We start from the raw sequence: 21068 nt of genomic DNA on the forward strand, positions 1-21068 counted from the left end.
ACGACACGATAATAGTCCTTTTCTTCACAGCTAACAAAAGTAATGACAATGCTATAGTTGTCCTATTCCAATACTTAACTCGAGAAACTGGGTTTAACTTGACGAGGAACAACATGTTTTGTTTAAAATAACGCAACTATTATCCTACCTGGCGACACTCGACGAACTACGAGCGAGTTGCCGCGAGTTGCCGCGAGCGACCCATTTTTGGCGCAAGTTAAAAGCTTGGATATGATATGGTTTTTGGAATTATAAATCCTTCTTCGTGAATATTCAATGCTGTCTCCAGTGAGAAAGGTTGCCTGATTTCAATGCCTTTCCTGTGTGGGAGGCGCGGTGGCCTCATGGTTAGTGCGCTCGTCTCCGGATCGAGCCGTCCGGGTTCTAGCCCTGGCCGGGGACATTGTGTTGTGTTCTTGGGCAAGCCACTTTACTCTCACAGTGTCTCTCTCCACCCAGGTGTATAAATGGGTACCGGCGAACTTAATGCTGGGGATAACCCCTGCGATGGACTAGCATCCCATCCAGGGGGGGAGTAGAAATACTCCTAGTCGCTTCATGGGCCACTTGGCTCGCATGCAGACTTTACCTGTTAACATACATTGACGTCACTCAGGACAGTACAGCCTTTCCCGCCTGCTGAATCCCGATTGGTCAATTACATTTCGGGCGCGTCAGCCTTGTACTAAGGAATTCAATGACTTAACATCAAGGGTTTTGTTTATCACAGATCCTTACGCAGCTTATGGTCTGAAGGTGGTGGGTGGAAAGATGACTGATGATGGTAAACTAGGAGCCTTTGTTACTGAAATTAGAAAAGGTGGCCCCGCGGACAGACAAGCACAGCTTCAAATAGGTATTTATTGGATTACACTTTGTGTCGCGCGAGAACCATCCTTATTATATAGAGACAAGTGTTTTACTGGAAAATACACCACTCGATAAATTCATAGGGAGGTAATGTGGCCGAGTGGTCAGGGCGCCGGACTTGAAATCCAGAGGTGGCGGGTTCAAGTCCCGCTCTAACCACTAAGCTGGAGTTGTTTCTTGTTAGACCCTCGTTCAACTCCTCGGTCAGCCAGTTGGGACTTCAAGCCTATTATGTTTGTTTAAAATATTTCTTTGTTTCAGTTTAAGTGGCGTGTCTGAGGACTAGCTAATTTGAACTAAGCGCATTTACCACTATAAACATTTAACATTTAACATCTTAACATACGAAACTACATCCGGGACCCGAGTGGCGTATTTTTCATATCCTCAGTGGAGAAGATATCGATGACGTCACTTCCCGCTTTTTCAGCGTTGTTTTTGCTAACGGTCAGTTTGTCTATATAATAAAAGGAAAATTACACGGTGGCTTGAAGATATTAGAAATTACAATGAGGTACCTGTCAAGAGCGTTTGCCTTTACGTCTACCATATTCAAAATCTTTGTAATTTAATTTTTGTGTTTTGATTCTCCAAAAGGGGGTGGCTAGCTACCCAATCCACGCCCTTTAAATCAGCCCCTGCAAGTTATTCATCTACTCGTTTCCTCTGTTCACGCATCACAAAGCAATGTGTAACTCATAAAGATATGATTGATTATCACAGTAAAACACACAAATTAAGCAGTTGTAATAACCTGAACAAAGTCAGGCTTGAACGGGATTCGAACCCATGACCTCTCCGATACCGGTGCAGTGCTCTGCCAACTGAGCTATCAAGCCAACTGGGAGCTGGTCACCTTGTGAGTTCGTAATATACCCGTAGATGATGAAGAATACTAGTGAATACATGAAAGGTCTTTCATATATTCACTTGCAATGTGGAACTCGTCATTTGCTGTATTACATGTAAGTTGCCTTGTTTGTATTTTGTTCAGGCGATGAAATTCAGGACTGGAATGAACAGTCCCTTGTTGACTGCACATTTGAAGAAGTGATGGAGAGCATCAACTCATCAATGGAAGACAATCAAGACAGTAATGAACTCCATCTTATTGTGTGCAGAGATAAGTAAGTGTCACTTGGTTATTTTCTCACTTTTTTTAAGTGGTAGTCCTTGGAGTCAAACGTCTACAGTCAAGACCTAAACAAAACCGACAAACAGACCCAAACAGACCGACTTGATTTGACTAACAATAGACGGACCTCAGAAAGACCGACTAACAATTGACGGATCGAAACTTACTAGAACTGACCAATGACTGCTGAAAAACTTTACACGGGTCTTTCAGCCAATACCAGCATGGCTAATCTGACCAATCACTTTCAACGCACCAGACGTATAACATCATCGACAGACAAACACTATTCACCTGACTCTGAACATGACTTCCGCTTAGGTTGTCAAAACGTCCCGTAAGGTTGTCGAAACGTAGTCACCAACAACAGTTCTTTTCAGAACTACCCTCACCGGGACGATCACTCAACACAAACTAAGTCTTGGTATTGTTAGGTAACTAAGCTGAAAAGCGCGAGTTCTTCGTGACGAGATAAGGATGTGTGTACAGACATTGTAACTTAGCTGTGCTCGTGGCTGTCACAGAAACCAGTAGTTTGGGAGGCCAAGTCGTCAAGGTTTCCAAGTTGCCTAGGTTGCCTAGGATGGTTGGTGTTAATGGTAATTGTGGGCCTTTGTTTTCTCGGGTTTTTAATGGGACTGGTTTCTTAGGTTTTCCATCGCTGCTGGTACTAGCTTGGCTCAAACCAATTGCATTTTGCAATCATTGATTCTTTTTGCTGTTGCTCAGAAGCAAATACGGTTCTAAAATATAATGTCACACAATGATATCGTTTTGCAAGACAAGTTTTCGTCTTGCAAGTGGATATATGAAAGATCTTAAATTTGAACTGCGGGGAAAGATGTACAAACACGTTGCATCTGCGATGGTCATTCATGTCCTTACAAGTTCTCGTCCTGTTGGTCTGTTTCTCTTAAAGACCATGTCCGCTTCTGTATTCAAATGCCAAATTTTATGCCAAATTTTGGGCTTTGCAATTCAATTTGTTTATCTGTATATAGTTCGACTGCATGATCGAAGAAGGATAATACGTGTTATTCACTCCTGTTTTCAGGAGTAAATTTCTAGGGAAGACCAACCAGTCACCAGTGAAATCACCACGCGGACAGGAGGCCAAGAGAGAGTCTCCTAAACAGGTCCCCACGAGAGAGTCCCCTGTGAAAAGGGATCGCATGTCACCCTCCACTGCGCCCATGTCACATCAACAGGACAGAAGACCGCTGGACAGAAGGGACGAGGGCACAGCAACACTAACACAAAGAGACAGTGTCACAGCAACACCAGCACAGAGGGAGAATGGCCCTATGATGAGTGGGAGAAATCAGTCTTCATCATATGAACCAACAGGTTGGGTGCTGCAAAACTGAATTAAAAAAAAAACGAGAAGTAACGTTAGCCTCGCGTTCTGAATTTTGTTCACACTGCAATTCATTTCCATCGCAGTGATCGCTAGCCATACCCACTATATAATGGTTGATGTGGTCCTGTCATTTGTCCAGTACTGTTCTACAAAATCACACCATTATTGTTGAGTTTCTTGTTAGCTCGTTTTCAAGTTTGCTCAAGTTGCAATCCATTTCCATCTTAGTAATTGTTGGTTCCTGTCATTTGTCGAGAATTGTAATTGTGGGTTCCTGTCATTTCTACCTACGAAATCAAACCATTACTGGTTGAGTACATGCTTTGAAGTTCGTCTAATCCTGCTAACAGTCGATGGTATATTTTGTTTTCACGGTATCTTCAGATAAGGAGTTGGTAGAATTTTTTTTGTATTTTATTTTTGTTTTCAGATGACGATTTTTTCTTTGGTGGTGGTCCTTTATCAGATGACAAACCTATCAAGTCTGCCAAACAAGTCAGTACAGGACCAGGACAAGGAAAAGTATCAAGAGTAACTGGCCGACTACAGGTAACTTCGTCCCTTGAAATAAATGATCATGTTCAATTGTTTCCCAAAACCCTTGTGAGACCCTCATCACAACTGACAAGTTTACTATATGACGAAGATTTGGCACTCAGACATGTCAAGTTTTCACAGGCCTATGGGCCTACAGGTTGCATGTTTGTGTAAAATTATTTTCCACTCACGTTATGTATGTGTGTGGTTACCACTAAGTTTGTGTAGCCGATGTATGCGAATAAAATCACCGAAATATTGAATTGTTTTTGTTTGTAGTTGAAGCTGTTTTATGACGAAGATGCTTCCAATCTAAATGTGACAGTTGTTGGAGCTGAAAGCTTGGCACCCAAGGAGACCACAACACCACCCAATCCTTACGTCAGGATTTACTTTCTCCCCGACAAAAGGTACGCTTTCTTTTTTTGCTGTTTTTTTTTTTTTTTTTAAATGACCAAAATCAATCTTGCTTTCCCTTACTGAGCACCAGTCGCATGTTTTCCCGCGCTTGATACCAGATTGTTGATGTCCCGCGCTTGGTGCCGGTTGCCTGTTTTCCTGCGCTTGGCGCCGGTTACTTGTTTTCCCGCGTTTAATCTGCTGTCCCCCGCTTGATACTTTTCACGTACTTTTTCTTGGACCTAGGATTGGTTCATTGTAATTTCTGTTTATTGTGATTGGCCAGAGGAGATTACTGTGATTATGGTTGTAGTTTAAAGGTTTTAGGAAACTGAAAAGGTAGTGAAACTTTTTGTTCAAATCATGGGCCAGTGTTTGTGTTCTCTACTGGTCAGTGACAAGTTTTAACTCACGGTGTTTTTTTCAGCATGCAGAGCAAGAGACGAACAAAAACGGCCATGAAGTCTACCAATCCTAAATGGAATCAGACGTTTGTGTATCCGTGTAGGCCACAAAAGGCAAGAGGCTTCGTTCTTTGGCTTTAGTTGCGCTTTGTACTAACTAATAATTATTTACTTGTAAGTTACTTACAGTGTGATTGTGATTGTTATAGCTTACAAAACCACATTATATTTTACAGTTTAGTAATCGTGCTCTGGAAGTCACTGTTTGGGATTACGACAAAGTCGGGTCAAGTGAGTTTATTGGCGAGGTAAGGAACATGTTTTCGTTTTCTTTGTTTTTGTTTTTCGAAGCGGGAAAGCAAAACACCGCTAGCAAACAAATAAACAAACATAAAATATGACAATTTTTTTTTGGCTATTCTTGTTCCTGAATAGCTTTGCTATCTGAACATAGTTAATAGAGGGGAATGGTTATGAAACCCGACAAGTTCTTTGTTGTATGTTTTTGTTCTCCTTTTTGGCCTTGACCGTGCACAAAACACAATAGTAATAAATTCCCACTGGGAGCCCTCACTCCCAAACACCCCAGGCAAGGATAAGATATGGGAAGAAGCGAGCCCGGAGGCGAAAAGGAGCGGGAGCTAACTAGGATGGCAACAATGGTCATCGCTGCGGGGAGGAGGGAGGGACGCCAAGCTAACGACTGGCAAACGTTTAACGAAAAGAGAATTAAATAGGCCAAAACAGGCCTATTTATACAAAACCTGTGTGAAACAGAACACCCAGGAGACTACGAGCGCGCGGGGATTTTTATCCTTGAATCCCGGAGAGATTTGGGGCGTTTGTAGGAGACGGCCCCAGTGAGAATAGTTGTTTACTTCTGAATGAGGAACTGACCAATAGAAACATTTTGGTTACGTAATTCATGCATAGTGTAACACTAAGCGGACTGGGCCATCCTTTGAAACTACTAAGTTTTTGACCTTGTCGGTTTGTTAATCTCGACCCAGGTTGTACTGCACATGGCCGAGGCGAACCTCGACGGTAACGGGTACTGGTACCCACTCAAGCACCACGATGACGACAATGATCCTCTTGTGCCGCCAACTCCTAACCAGTCTCCTCACAATTCCTTCAGATTTAAGGGACCGAGAGGACCTGGTGAACCAGCCACCGAGCAAGGTATGACTCAAGCAACGCAAGTGAACAGGAATTTACCGTTAAATAATTCGGTTATTTTACAGCGAGCATGGAAGGCTATAACAGCTCTTGGGTGATATTTCGGTTGAAGGTTGTTCTGAAAATGTATGTTTTAGTATCTGATGTTTTCACAGACTGCGAGCAGTCTCTCTTTTCCTCGAGAATAAGTTGGGAAGAACGGAAAAAAGTAAGCGTGCGAGCGTGGCTGTGAGCGTGACGTGTTAGCGGCGAGTGACATCGCCGCTAGCATGTCACGCTCACAACCACGCTCGGGCGCTAACTTGTTTTGCGTTCTTTCCCACTGTTTTTGAGGAAAAGAGAGACTGCTCGCAGTCTAATGTTTTCGTGACCTAGCGAAAATCTTCACCGTCATCAGAGTATCTAATATTGTTATGTTTGTTATGTGTATACAAGGCTTCCATTTTAAACCAGTTTGACCTTTCTATTATTTGTTCCTCAGTTGGTTTAAACCACTTTGACCTGTCTACTATTTGTTCCTCAGCCGGTTTAAACCAGTTTGACCTGCTAATTATTTGTTCCTCAGCCGGTTCCCCTGGTTATGGCAGTGATTACGAGGAAGAGGCTCGATTCACTCCGAATGGACCGGTGACTAGTTCTCAGCCTCCTTACAACTCACCCGAGAATGAGCTCTTGAAGCAGCAGTTGATTGATCATCATCGTGACAGCCCCAGACCTCCTTTCACTCAGTCGCAGATGGTACAAGGTACGAGAGTAATGTGTCCGCATAGTTACCAGATTGTACACCCGCTCTGTCATACAGTCTTTCAATCTTTATTTCCGTTCCTCAATTTACATTTTTACAGTTAGACTAGCCCGCGGATAGCTAATAGTAGTCCAGGCGGGCAAGTCTATGATCTAAATACAAACAATCATGATCTAAATACAAACAACGTACAACACGTAAACTGCTGTAGACACTGATATGCTTAGAGTCTAAGTCAACGAAGTTTGAGGTCCAGACGAGAGACAAATTTAATTCCTATGTCACGTATAACACTATTTTTATCATAATGACTAAAAAGTTTTATCAATTTAAAGTTTTTATCAGTTGTAAAATTTTAAAAGATAACTTGTATTTGAACAAATCTATTCCAAACTGATTCAAATCTTAAGTGAAAATGGAATGTTAACTTTATAAACCCTACATTGATGTTTTTAAACTGCCCAAATCTTCATCACGATATATATTTCATTCCACGCATATCAAAGTTCATTTTATAATAATCCGCTCTTATCGATTGCAATTTTCAAACCACAACCTAAAATCTTACAAATGTAATTACCAAAATTCAGAAACATTTTACTTAAATTTTACTTCATCGTTATGAGAATTCTTTTAAACTCTCGCTAAACTCAAGAATGACTTGTTCAACCAAGGCTTTCTGAGTGTTGCTTTTCAAGATGGCGTCTGGTCGCCTACGGCAACGCTCAAAAGGCTCTGGTGACGAAGTTCTTTCTGCGCATGTTCTAATCCTGCTATAAACTTCACTTGAAGCGTACACTGTCAAGCAATACCACACGTCACCAACTCATCAGCCCCAGTCTCCTCAGCATGCAGCTTACCCCCATTACGCCGCTGACCCCAACAGAATGCCGCCTCAACAGACTAGACCAATGCCTCCTCACCAACATGGAACTGGTCGCTTTCATGACGATCGCATGTCCCCGAGTATGCATGGTTACACATCCCCTGGATCGTATTCCCCTGGTAGAATGTCCCCTAGCGGAGGCCCCGGGGCTAAAAAGTCCCGGTTATTGCCTCAACTACCTCCAGGACGTGAACCGATGGGTAAGACCACGTGACTGACTACTAATAACAACATATATCACCGCATTTTCCACATTTCACTACGTATTTAATTGTACTTTAAAAATAAGCGACTTTAACTAACTTAAACTCAGTCGTGCGCAGGATTATAGAACCTTTCTTCAAACGTGGCACGTTTTCTTGAGATTTATCGTTCAACACGTGATGGTTTTGCCGATTTTTGACGGTGATGGTTTTGCCTGATTTGTCTCTATGCCCGAGAGTTTTGTGTTAAAAACGGCTAGGAATTTATGTACGAGTCACTTTTATAACAACGCTTTTACTTTTCGATGACACTCAATTCAAAGCCGCGCGTTTTCATAGCTTTGTCATTGGTTGAAAAGATCATGTGACATGCCTTCACCAATCAGAGCAGTGCGCTATTTTTTTCCAGCAAGCGGGAGCAAATCTGCACTTTCCGTGGCTCGTGATTCTGCCCTATTTCGCACTAAGGAGCGATTCACAGAGGACCTTGGATTTGGAGAACTGAAACTCAGGTTTTTTTTTGTCTATTTAAATTAAGTGGTATTGGAAGACTAAGAGAATGTGTCACGTTTAAGAATGCTAGCAGCAATTTTAAAAAGGTTCATGGCAAACGATGCTAATATTACACTGACAGCTATAGTTTATTAACTATAAATACTGATAAACATGAATTTCGACTCAGAATGGAATGATAACCACCTCTACAACTCTACGACTCGCAGCACTGGCTATAGGCTTATAGAACTAAAACGAAGACTGTTTACAGAACATCGGCGATAATCCTTCTGCTGCTCCGTATCTAAACTACAGTAACCTAAAACCTAAAATTAAACAATCTTAACCACAGACGAAGAAGAACGAGCCCGAGCCGTTAAACAGAAGATAAAGGACATCGATCCTGCAAGAGCTAAACTGGTGGTCGGCGGCGCTAAAGGGAGGATGGGATATGGCCAGGCCCCAGACTCCGTGTTTACACAAAACGGTGGGATGTATGACCCAAGCATGTCCCCGAGACCTGGGCGCCAGTCACCGAGGCCCACGGCAAGAACGGGGAGTCCGTCGCCCTTACCAGGGCCAAAACATTCTCTGGGGATGCCCCCACACCATCAGGGGTTGCATGCTCCTCAAGGTAACAGCCGATGATATAGAGCTAAATTCTCACAGTTGTCATTTATAGAGGTGTATCTGAATTAGTAAGGAGAATCAATTAGGACTAAATTAGGGTGACTTAATATTATAACTGTATAAACGGTAAGGTTTTCAGTTAAATGTTTGTGTCGCACGATCTAATCTCTAATCTCTAAAAGGCTCAATAGAACTGCTACAAAAGGACTTAAAATTAAATTTACAATTAATTAATTTCATAGGCTTTACAAACTACTTTTATTTTCAAGGTAAACAACTGTCCTTTTTCCACAAGATACTAATAACTACTTTAAGAATTAGGATAGGTAATCGTATGAATGCGAGTGCAATCAAGGATATGCTAGCTTGCGATATTTGACAATTCTCTTTCACGAGCCTCAAGTCGAGTGTATTTTGAAAGAATTGTATGTGTAAATCCTTAACTGCTCAAGCTTTCATCGAACTACTTTTTACATGACTGAGAGAATTACGAACGCGTCTGAGTTCATTTGCAATGCACTGCAAATTAAAAAATATATATTATTGGTCTGCTTTCAGCCAATCACACTGAAGTAATTTTCTCAATTATGAGATAAAAATAGTTAATTAAAGATATTACTAAGAATAATAACACCACCTGGTGATGGCAAGCGTAACTGAGGTCTTAAGTTTTCACTCATACTTTATCACCGTCATGTTTTCAGTGTTCACTACATGAAGCAAAGTCCTGTTTTCTAATGACACCGCTGAGCGCTGGTCCATAAGTCTAACACTGCTATGTTACTATTGTAGAGCGCATGTATTCACCTGAAATGACCTCACACGAGCAAGGAGTGCCATATGAAAGCCACAGAAAAACCCGTGAGTTCACTCACATATCACTCAAACATTAACAAGCCCGCCTGCTACAGCTGTAATGTCAAAAAATAACTTGATAGCAAATGCAGAGTAATCGTTTCTTAACCTTGATTAATGTAATAAATGACCCAAATGACAAGATGATCGCGTTAATAATGACGCTAAAAAAATTAATCGTAAATATTGAAGAAATAATGCATCGGGTTATTCTGAAAAAAAAAAAAAAATTGTTTGATACGATAACTGAGGGTGCTGCATGCCATCTGAAACTGCATAGAAATTGTTTTTCTCCATTTGAAAAACAACGCAGGAATACTCACTGTCATTTCACTTGGTTTAAATAGCTGATAAACCATCGAATTGCGCGTCATTTTTCTAAATAGAATATAACTGAAAATTAAAAAGTAATTCTTTAGACAAATTCCTTGATCAAGCGAGGCGGCTGCAGAATATCAAAGAAATCTAACGAGCCATCTTGATAACGTTACAATCCACTCTGTAGTCCATTTCCATCCAAGCCATCGATCGTCATTCTCACCTGCAAATGGGTTTTTTTCATTTCTCAAGTTCTGCTGTACAAAATGATAGCATTATTTTAAGTTGTCATGTGATTTATATAAGTATTATTTTCTGCGCTGCATTCTTTGAGATAAGGTCAAACTCGAGTGTACTTTTAAAACGGTTCACTCTCAAATATGTGACTTATATCTCTGTTTAAACATGTTTGCGTTTGTTGTTGTCTTTTTTTAGAAGACGGACGTATTCGACGCCGCAACAGCTTAAGCAGTTTACCGATGAATGATTCTGAAAGCGAGCGGCCGCGGAGTCCTTTCCCGATACCGAGTCCAGTCCCTCTCGGCCATGGCAGGAGTCAGAGCAGTTCAAGCTTGCACGAAAGGGACCGTGGACTTCCTAACGGTGAGTTGGCGATGAGATGCAAATTTCATATTACTGCAATCAACGTGGTTACTGTTTCGTACAAAGTAGAGAATGGGGAGTTCGCTGTCGACGTGAGTTTTCGTGACCTTATCCGGAGAAGCAGGTCTAAAGGGTGGGAAAAGATGAGACCTCTAGAAGGCGGGAAAACGAAGCTGTTTTAAAGGCGGAAAAATACGTCGCATGTTCTAAAAGGCGGGAAAACGAACCTTTCGCAAAGGTGGGAAGACATGAACGAACCTTCCGCCAAGGCGCGAAAGCATGTCGCTTGCACTAAAAGGCGAGGAAGCAAACCTGACTCTAAGGTCGCATGTTGTAAAAGGCGAGAAAACCAACCTGTCGCTAAGACGGGAAAACATGTCGCGTGCGCTGAAAGGCGGGAAAACGAGCCTGTCGCTAAGGCGGGATAACATGGGACCTGCTCTAAATGGCGGGAAAATGAACCGAATGTTTCGCAAAAACAGAAATTGGAAAGAGACTCTGTTCAGTGAAAGGCAATCTCTGTCGAAGTTAATTCATGAAGTGATCTCTTAGTTTAAATGTAAACTAAATGGCCTTATTCTGTACAGAAACACTACTCACTGTAAATTCTTTTGCTTTATTTGCTAACACTAACCGATCTTGCCGAATGGTGAAGGTGAGTTAAATCTTTCATTCTTTGTAACCACTATATTCCGGTCTAATCTCGACTGCAAAACATTTCGTTTTTCACTCTTGGAGAATTTAGCGAGTAGCGAAAAATACTGAAGTGAAAAATTGTCGCGTGGATACTGCAGGAAAGGAGGGATAACGTTTGTAAAGCGTTTTTTCTTCCCGTTGTCCTTCTAGTTTTCGCGGCTCCGAAAGTTTTCTTATCGTATTTTTCGCTTCTTGTTTGACGAACCTTGGGAGAATAATGATTGTTTTCGGTCTGGTGTTACTTTAATTCTGTACATCTTTAAAGAATTCTCTTGTAAAGGTACTCCTCTGATTTCCTGCTAACCTTCCTCTTCTTCTACATCACTGTTCCACGGGTGGTAAGTAAGTCTTGGGGTCATTTATCTCCTCAGTAGCCGTTCTTTACGTCTTGGCGACTTAAAGGTTAATTAGTGAGTTGTTCTTTTTTTCTTCGTTCTTCCAACAAACAATTCCAATCAATATTTCCATTGTTGTGGTCTTTGTGTGAGAAGCCCGCTTGACATTCTGTCGGAGAGTCGGGGCGGGGAGGATGCGCTTAGTAGCTACTGACGTAGTACTTTGGCTTGTGGTTTTCCCATCTTGCTGCTCAATCAGCTGAAACAGGCCATCAGTTGAGTTCAACCTTTACGTAGCCAACCATGTAGATAACACGGCGAAGACTTTAAGAAACCAGTCTTGCAATGCCGTGGTTTGCTAACTTCCTTTGGACTCGTCACAAAGTGCTTCTTTGTTGGAAAGGGAAGATTGCGTGACACGCCGAAAAGGACTTCAAAATAGGAAACTCTTGCGTTACTGCATTCGCCTTTCGAGACGTTTAGCATTCTTTTAAGAGTATTTTACTCACAAATGGGGTAGTTTAAAGCCTTTGCCACTTATTAGATTATTAGAAGGCGTTATATAAATACTTGTATACTGACGATTTTGCTCCCCACACCTCTCCTCCACAGGGAAGCTGCTGGCTCGTGACGAGGCTCGTTCCGGCAGTCTTAATAATCTTCATGTCTTCCCTACAGGCGGCTACATCAAGCCTTCTCGTGGGACTGGTCGCAGCGAGAGCTTTGGAGGCAGTGGACGGAGCAGTCGGTCGTCGTCCATAGCAAGTGACAGGAGCGGCAGCTTAAACAGCATACCAGGCTCGGTTACTAGTGTCGAGAGCAGGTAAGTACCGATAACTCATACTATCATTCAATGAAACTTTTTCTTTCTTTTCAATGGCTGAGAGCCCACCATGTGACCTGCAAATAGCTGCCTACAAATGAGGGCCTGCTCATGCGTAGTACCGTCTAAATGTGTTTTGCTGCAAATATTCTGCTCATGCGTAAATGTAACCACGCTCCTGTGTGAAAAATAGCAGATCGCTTCAGTGAGCTGTCAGAGAGTGATTTAATTATGAAACCGAACTTGGTGTTCGAATGACAAAACAACTATTGAACTCGGTTATCGCAAAAAATTGTATTTTCTCAGTGTCTCACAGATCACCAATGACAATTCTCACCAATTATCTGATTTCTGTCGTGTCGAACTCGTGGTGAAGTCCAGGAATGAGTACCAATTTGGTAAATGAGCGTTTGGAAAGCTGCTGTGTAGCAAATTACAGAACCTAGCTCAATACTGTGTGATATTAAAGTGGCAGCCGGTCTTTCCTCTTAGGGTCAGATGCAAAGGGGCGGAATAAATGAGAAGTGAGTGCCGCGCCCATGTCTCGTCCCAATCCCCTGTAGTCTGAAACGTCTTGCCTTCCCCCCCCCCCCCTCCCCTTGCTTGATTTTGAGAGAAAAACGTGTTGCTGGCAGTCCTGAAAAAGTTTTCTTTCTTCGTCAAAAATATAACATTCTTTTCCAGAAGTGTCTAGACCCATGGTTTTCGGCGGGTTGTTGCTAATAGCATGAAGTATTGAGATAATGACAAACCGTCATAAAACGCTGTGAGTGTACTACGCCGCAGGGTATGAAATTTGTGCACTTCTTATTCTACTCTGGAAAAAAAAATTAAAATCAGCATAAGCTTCCGTGTCTTGTTAAAAACTTGAAAAACACTTTACCACTGAATTATCTAACCAAAGGTGAAAATTATACTTCGTGGAGCATTGAACTCGTTGATCTGAATCGCAGGATTGATTGGAATAACAAAATCAATTGCCGAGTGTAAGTGATTTTGAATTAACTATGAATGATTGATGCGAAAACAGAGCACGTAGGCTTTGCTCAGCGGAAATTGAAAGGAGCTTTTGTTTTAGATGCCATGAACATACGAACCACGAGAAGTTATTTTGCTCTTGTGGCAAATAAGTGTTTTTCTATTGTTGTAAAAGATGCTATAGAACCTCAGTAGTCACACAAAACAAGGTAATCAGCCCGCCTTTGTTAGCGAAGGATCTACCTATGATTAAAAAAAAATGCCTGCTTGAAAAATAATCGAGTTACCACTTCAGTTTCAAAACTTAGTCTCCTAAAGTAAAAAAAACAGCCTAGAAACTGCAGTCTTTATCTCGGAATATTTTAATCTTTTGACCGGATTCAGTTGTGTTTTAAGTAATTAGCAAACATGTTTTCCGGCGTATTACCAAGTAAAGAGTAATGTAATATTTGTTTATGGTTGCAGGATCCAATTGTACAAAAAATTTGACTGTTTATGTATTGGTCAAAAACGTAAAACATACAGAAGAGCTAAGTAGTAGTCGGATATTTCGTAAATGGTGTGTCAAATAGAAAAATCAATTAAAACTGAGGAATTTTTAATTGCTTCAGTTCTACCACGATGTAACCCCGGAATTGTTTTTATTATTGGACGAAAGTGCTAGATGATACAGTAAAATGTCTAAAGCCGAGTGAGACTTGTAAAATATACAACCTGCTGTTGGGTAAACTAAATAACAGTAGTAAAATCTAAATTTTAGTGAGAATGTCAAATTTATTCTTGTCAACTTTAAACGTAAAATTGGCTCTTCGACGGGTTGCGTTGTGAATTTTAAAGTAAATTGGCTTGTAACGAGCTCGTTAAATTCTGTGTGCATAGATTTTATTGGTGTTTTCTTTAAGCGAAAGATTCCATCGAAAACAAGCTTGTGTGTAGATAATAAGTTGACGGATCGACAAGAAAAGTTCGAAATACCAGCAGGACACTGCGATTGCCTTAGTTACTGGGCCCTAAATTGAAATATTCAAATCATTCGTTGCTGCTCTAGTTATGGTTTGTTTTAATAGCCAGCTGTTTTATTTCTGAACTGATCAATACACCGGCCGGTTGCACCAGGCGCCTGTTCGTAATATTACACTTGAGATCACAGACTTCTCCTGCTTGGAGGGCTAGTTCAACCCGGCGCTCTTATGTCGAGGATCGAACAAGTTGTCCGGAGTGTAACCACTCACTTGTTCGCTCCTGTCAGGTACGACACCATACTTTATGAGCTTTTTGATACACTTGTCGGGTATTGTACTTGATTTCCCTTTTGAAAATTCACATATCTAAGATCGCTTTGGCCATTTTTAGATTTTGAACAATGTAGAGAATAATTTTTAAAGTTATTCAGTAGCGAGCATAGATTATACACCTCAGATGAGGCCATGTTTCATTGTTTTCTTTTCTGCGGCTATCGAGGTTAGGATAAGTACGTTTATTTGCTTGAACACGCATGATGTGCCTTTTGTACAAGATTTAAGTAAACACCACAAAAGTGTCGGAGAATCGTGTTAGCAAGATTAGACGTCCAGCATCTGGGCAAAGAATGTCACATGCGGAAAATAAATCTTGCATTTAAAGAATCGAAAAAAAAAAAATCTGGCGCTGCCCTAGCTGGTGTGGTTATTATTGTGAGTTTATGTGCTTCGCTCTCTTTTGTTTTTGTTTTTGTTTTTTTCACTATTCTAACGGCAGCAGCAACGACAATTTGTCAGTAAGCTACCCTAACAGGACCGACAACTGGCACTGATTCAACCCCCAGAATTTTATGATCTCGATAGTAATGTAGCAATGATTGAAGCATTTTTTCCCCGTATGAATAATTAACGCTTTTTTTCGCGAATAGTCATATGTACATAAATTATTTTTTCTACTGATATGTTTAGAAATTCTCGCCTTCGAATGCATTCAACAACTGAGCTCGTTAACAGCTAGATGGACAATTCATTTGTCTAACATGACGTTGTCACCGCACTTGGTTGTTATTGTAACAAAGATGCATTTAACATGAGCTGTATTAGCAAGTGGTCAACACCGCTTCACATCAGTCGGTCTGTGCGTATTGTGTAAGAATTTCGCACATGAAATGTCGAGTTTCTTTGATGTAGTGGGGCAAGTTGTTAGAGCTAAAAGGAGGTGAGAAGGAATTCAATAATAACCTCTTTAGCTTTAAATCGGTTACAGTATTTATTTTTGTCATATTCCTTGTCTTAATATTTATAGTGAACGTCACACACGCATCGCTAAGGCTACTTTCACGGTTTGTTAAACGTCCGACGAAAAAAAAATCCGGACTCCACTTCACTGATATCAGCCAGAACTAGTTAAGTTGTTTCGGAGGTTATATCTCGACCAGCGAGCTCAAAATAGCCTTCTCCTTGCTAAAACGTCTTCTATGTTGTTGTGCAGGAAGCTTATGCTCACATGAGGGAATTTGCCGAGAAACACACGTTAACGACGCCATTTGCGCAGATTAGTTCGTTATTCTTTAGCAGTTTGAGCGGAATGTCGAAAATACGTCCACAGACGTGATACCGAATGTTTCATCTCAAGACTTCTTTGAGTTTAAATGCAGTGTTCGTTTATTCATGCCGGACAACAATTCAAGAATTGAAAACGAGTTTTTCTCTCGGGGTACCTTTCAGTTCGTTGTTGTCTTTGTCATTGTTTAGGCCATACTCCGACCAGCAGCTCATCTGTGGACCCGTTGCGAACCGTTTTACCGACTGAATTCCTGGTTTAAAAAGGGTTTGTTGGCGGCTTGGGTTTAACGTTTGCGTGAGCATAACAGGACATTTTTGACATCATCTAATAGCCTGTTAGTGTTAACAAATTGCTACAGTAGTTTAACTGTACCGGTAAGTTCAGCCAAACTGGATAAGGGCAGAGAAGATTGTAACGGGGAAACCAGGTTTCACACAAAATAGGAAATTTGTATTTTCTCTGAGTGTTATTTTTTAAAGTGTAATTTGCAAGGAAGTAATGTGATTTTAAACTACCAAGAACCACTGTCGATTTATTTACAAATGCATGAATTAATCACTGTTTGCTTTTTCCGAAATGTCTTATTGATCCAGACAAATTATACGCGTCAAAGTTTTTAAGCTCGTAGGTTGTTTTAGTGAAGAAAGACCATTCTGTAAAATCTACAGGACTGGTGTTTTACCGCTGAAATAGCGCCGTTTGCTCGTCAAGTGTTGAATAGAAATACAACTGAAGTCTGTATCCCAGCAACTGAAAAACAGATACAAAATGTCAGGTTTACTTAGCTCGTCATACTGCCCTTTTAACATGCAATATCGATTGATGTTATTTTACAGGGAATAGCATCCCGCGGCAATATTTCTCGTGTTTACACGGAGGAAACTTGGAAATTTTAGTTTTGTTCAAAATGTCCCCGACCAAGAATGAGTGATGTGTCTCAGTTTTAAATTTATTGCTTTCTCTGGAGCTAGACCGAAGTGTCACCCAGTGCGGGGCACGAATCAGTTGTTAATATTATGTTTTAATTAGTTTAGGCGGGTTTTCCCAGCGCTCGCAGGTGTGCACTGACCTCGTTTCCAGTAACTCTCTTCCCGCTCTGCCTCGCTTTAGGAAACGAACCCTGGGAACGAATTTGGGAGCGCGCGTGCTTCAGAGTTCTTTGGTTTTGAAATTCACTATTTTGGTATTTTTTTGTGGAGCCGTCTTTTCGGCGAGATTTTGGGAGGTGAAGAACTGGGAGTTCAAAAACAAGTTTTTTTTTGCCTTGTGCTATTTGACAAAGGGTACTTCTGTGTTTCAAAAAGTGTTTTGAGGGAGTTATTTTTGTGAGGGATGATTCTGTGACCTTTGTTTGGTCATCCCATAGTCAGTAGAGGGAAATGGTTATGAAACCTGGCAAAGTTCTTTGTTGTATGTTTTTGTTGGCTATTTTGGCTTTGAAACTGCACAAAACGTGGTAAAATACAAAAAGGTGGTTATGTGTGCTGAAACAGCTAACCAATAGAAGCTTTGCGACTTTGTAATTCTTGCATTTGATAGTCAGTGAGTACAAAACAAAAGATGTGCAGGGTCAAGGACCTTCAGACATAAATCTTAGCCTGTTTGTTTGCTTCTTTGATGTTTACCGGGCTTCTTAACTATTTCTCTCTATCAGCTATTGTCATCCTTGTCTCTGTGTGTCTTAAGGGCCTCCTTACACTTAAGTGAAGCTTACCTGATCTCTGTTTGTCTCCCCAGTCCTTGGATGCCTCCAGGAATAAAACTTGGAAACGAGGGTCACCTGGGTGATTTTATCGATGGCCTGGGTCCGGCTCAGATTGTAGGACGGCAAGTCCTCGCCTCACCCTCCATGGGGGACATTCAACTAGCGCTGTATAACAGAAAAGGAATGTTAGAAGTGGAGGTTATACGAGCCAAGGGTTTGTTACCAAAACCTGGCTCAAAAATTCTACCAGGTAAGCTAAGCATGGCTAAATGGTTTATTTAATTGAATATATAATGCACGAGTGCGCCCGCGTGGAATTCGCGCGTATCTTGCGCATCTTATAAAACATGCCTCTTCGAACGAGCGCTTTATGTCAGCTCTCCGCGGACCAGTATTTTTATGGTGGATTTAAAGAGGTTCACATTATGATCTATACTTTTACAACGGTTTCTGTTAGCTGTAGATGTAAATTCCCGAAATGTAGGCAGCGTGATCGTGGCTTAGGGCGCTGGATTGTTTTTAGCAGTGGATGTATGTGCGCGAAATGTAGTCAGCGTAGCCAGGTGGTTCAGGACCTTGTTCTTGTAATCCCATGGTCCTGAATTTAAGCTAACCATCTTGTTGCTGGCCGGGCTCGTTCGTCGTAGGGTAACTTGTCGAAACTTTAACCCCTGTTAGCTGTTAACTGGACTGCTTTATTGACTGCTATTTAGAATTTGATGCTAGCTAAAAAATAATTCTGCTCAGAATCTACAAATTGCTTTTCCCACACGTCTACCACAACAATATGTCAAGCATTCAACAGTGGACTCCTTTGATGGCGAGGCATGAAGCCCCATCTTCTTCCCAGCATCTTTTATCTACTATGTCGTACCCCTAATGTGCCACAAGCTTAATTATTTTAAATGTGCCATCTGTTTTTAGCGCCCTATGTAAAAGTGTATGTGATGGAAGGCAAGCGCTGCTTGGTAAAGAAGAAAACTCGAACGGCGAGAAGAACTTTAGAACCTTTATATCAGCAACAATTAGAGTTCAAGGTAGAATTCACTGGCAAGACACTTCAGGTAAATAGAGAATTTGCGTTGGCGCTTTTCCTCCCGGGGAAACGTGATCGAGTGATCAGGGCGCGGTTCTTTAGATCAGCTGGGCTGGAGTCCAAATTGTTCTCTCTGATGAGAAGCGAGAACCGTAACATGGCAATCCTGAGTTTAGCTTAGCTTATTTCTTTTGCTACCAACATTCACTTTGCAAGCTTCATCATCGCCATCATCATTTATATGCCACAAAGTATTGACGGGCAAGTTTGTTGCTACAAATTCTTCACCCCTGTCCATGAAGCCACTGGAGCAGGAATGATCAACATTTGTGCCGACTGGTAGGTAGCACAGCTTTCTTCCCATGTTTCGTATTTGAAACAGCGGGAATCACGACCCCCTGGTTGCCAGCGTGAAGCCTTAGGGACCTGGAAAGGAGAACGATGCACCATACGAGAGAGGTCTGGGTACTAAGCAGTACGAGATAGGTTCAGAGATGCTAAACGTTCCAAGAACGCCTTTTTGCTTTACTAACACCTTTTATGTCTCTGTTGCAGGTGATTGTTTGGGGAGATTATGGACGTATGGACCGTAAAGTCTTCATGGGTGTTGTCCAAATTTTACTCGACGAGTTAGACCTTAGTAACCTAGTTATCGGTTGGTACAAACTGTTTTCTACTTCATCCATGTGCGACCCACCCCTCCCATCATCTTCCTCCCCTCTCGGTGGCTCACCGAAAAAATCCCCTGGACCCTCCCCACGGTCGTCAATGAATCAAGGCGTGGCCAGTCCAATGCGAGGGGCTTCACCTCTACCCACCATCATACCGCCACCAGGCCACATGCATAATATGGACGAGGAGGGGGACTATGTATGAGTTAGACAATTGTTATTACAAAACGCTCTGGATTCTGCCTGGAGTCTGCTCGAGAGGAATTCTGGGAATTCGACTTAAAAAATTGACACAATGGCAAGCTCGCTTGGACGAGGAGAGCTTACTAAAGAATATACGATAGAGAATGTTTTTGACTTCGGAAACGCTTCAGCTGAGAGACTGGATATTATCCATTTAAAACAGTGAAAGACTATGTTCTAGATTCTGCCGGACGACAGGATGCGCTCGGCCCAGGCTGCCAGCTGATTCATTATAATATGAACAACGCAATGATACGGACGAGGACTAGTTAATTAACGACTTCCTTAACTTGAAATTTAAGAGCAACTAAGAGAGGAAACATGGGGAACTAAATAACGTGATAAGCGACACGAACGTAAAATGGTTATTCTGAGATATCAAATCGCTCCATCGCCGAGTCTTGTTCCAGTAACTTTGGTAATATTAAGTCAAATTTATTTGAGAATTTAAGGAAAGGGGGCAGGTTCTTCTGGTCAGATATTAAGACGAATGAAAGCGTTATTGATTGATTGAACGCGAAGCATTGTTTAGTTGTGCTTTACTACTTTTTAAACACAGCGGGAACCGCGCTATGTAATTAGTCAGAAAGTGTAGGCCATTGGGTTAGTGTTGTTGATCAAGGTATCAATGATAAACTCGCGACTGCGCTGTTAGAAGCATAGATGACCTGAAGCTCTGTTTAGGTGACTATGATTTACAATCAAACTGAAGGAATACTCTTTTAGAAACCAATTCTGCAAGAGTTTAGCTGGTAGAGATACGTCCCTAAATAGACTGAGGTCTTCAAGTAATCGGTGGTAAGTCCATCGAAAATAAAATAAAAGAAAAATATATAAAATTGCGTCCCCAACTCCCACCCCAGCCCCATGAAGAAGACTTTGTGGCTAGGAAAACAGAACTTTACAATTTTAGTTTAAAAAAAAAAGAGAATTGGAATCATTTTATTTAAACAGCATTTGGCTATTATCGACCGATGTAAGGATACATAAGGAGATAAAAGGATGTAGATGTATTAAGATTAATTTAACTTATCTCAACACAAGCTTTTGTTGCTGGCAATTTCGACAAGAGTAAGTTTCTTTCCATTAAAGAGAGTGTCATATTTATTTATAAGGAAAGATTTATTTAGAAACTTAGAGAAAATACTATATAGGATTGCATTACTGTTGTGCAAATATTAAGTATTTATTGCTATTATTTAAATGTCGGGAATTTAATTCTTTTCAAAGGAACTAGTATTTATGCTCTCTATAAAGCTTTAAGTAGAACTTACGCAAGAAGTGAAATAAATTTTAGAGGCCCTGACGAGCAGTTTGTTTATGCCTGGTTGTAGCGCTCGCCTCCCACCTATCTGGCACGGGTTCGATTCCGGCGCGGTGCCATATGTGGGCTGTGTTTGTTGTTGGTTCTCGCCTTGCTCCGAGGGTTTTTCTCC

At 41.3% G+C, this 21068-nt stretch overlaps 1 protein-coding gene across 1 annotated transcript in view; it reads left to right on the top strand.

The window, feature by feature from the left end:
• LOC145494674 (uncharacterized) overlaps positions 1-20952 on the top strand; it is a 42320-nt gene extending 21368 nt beyond the window's left edge. The window contains exons 5-21 of the mRNA XM_081474219.1: positions 731-856; positions 1865-1997; positions 3060-3352; positions 3796-3914; positions 4182-4312; positions 4729-4819; positions 4942-5013; positions 5716-5887; positions 6450-6629; positions 7422-7715; positions 8566-8847; positions 9636-9704; positions 10452-10619; positions 12263-12473; positions 17715-17932; positions 18607-18746; positions 19274-20952. Of these exons, the coding sequence (XP_081330345.1) occupies positions 731-856; positions 1865-1997; positions 3060-3352; positions 3796-3914; positions 4182-4312; positions 4729-4819; positions 4942-5013; positions 5716-5887; positions 6450-6629; positions 7422-7715; positions 8566-8847; positions 9636-9704; positions 10452-10619; positions 12263-12473; positions 17715-17932; positions 18607-18746; positions 19274-19594 (3020 nt within the window). The 3' untranslated portion in view covers positions 19595-20952. The remainder of the gene's footprint in view (positions 1-730; positions 857-1864; positions 1998-3059; positions 3353-3795; positions 3915-4181; positions 4313-4728; positions 4820-4941; positions 5014-5715; positions 5888-6449; positions 6630-7421; positions 7716-8565; positions 8848-9635; positions 9705-10451; positions 10620-12262; positions 12474-17714; positions 17933-18606; positions 18747-19273) is intronic.
• The last annotated feature ends 116 nt before the right edge of the window (positions 20953-21068 follow it).

Source organism: Orbicella franksi, chromosome 8, assembly GCF_964199315.1.
Source record: "Orbicella franksi chromosome 8, jaOrbFran1.1, whole genome shotgun sequence".
NCBI classification, from domain to species: Eukaryota; Metazoa; Cnidaria; class Anthozoa; order Scleractinia; family Merulinidae; genus Orbicella; species Orbicella franksi.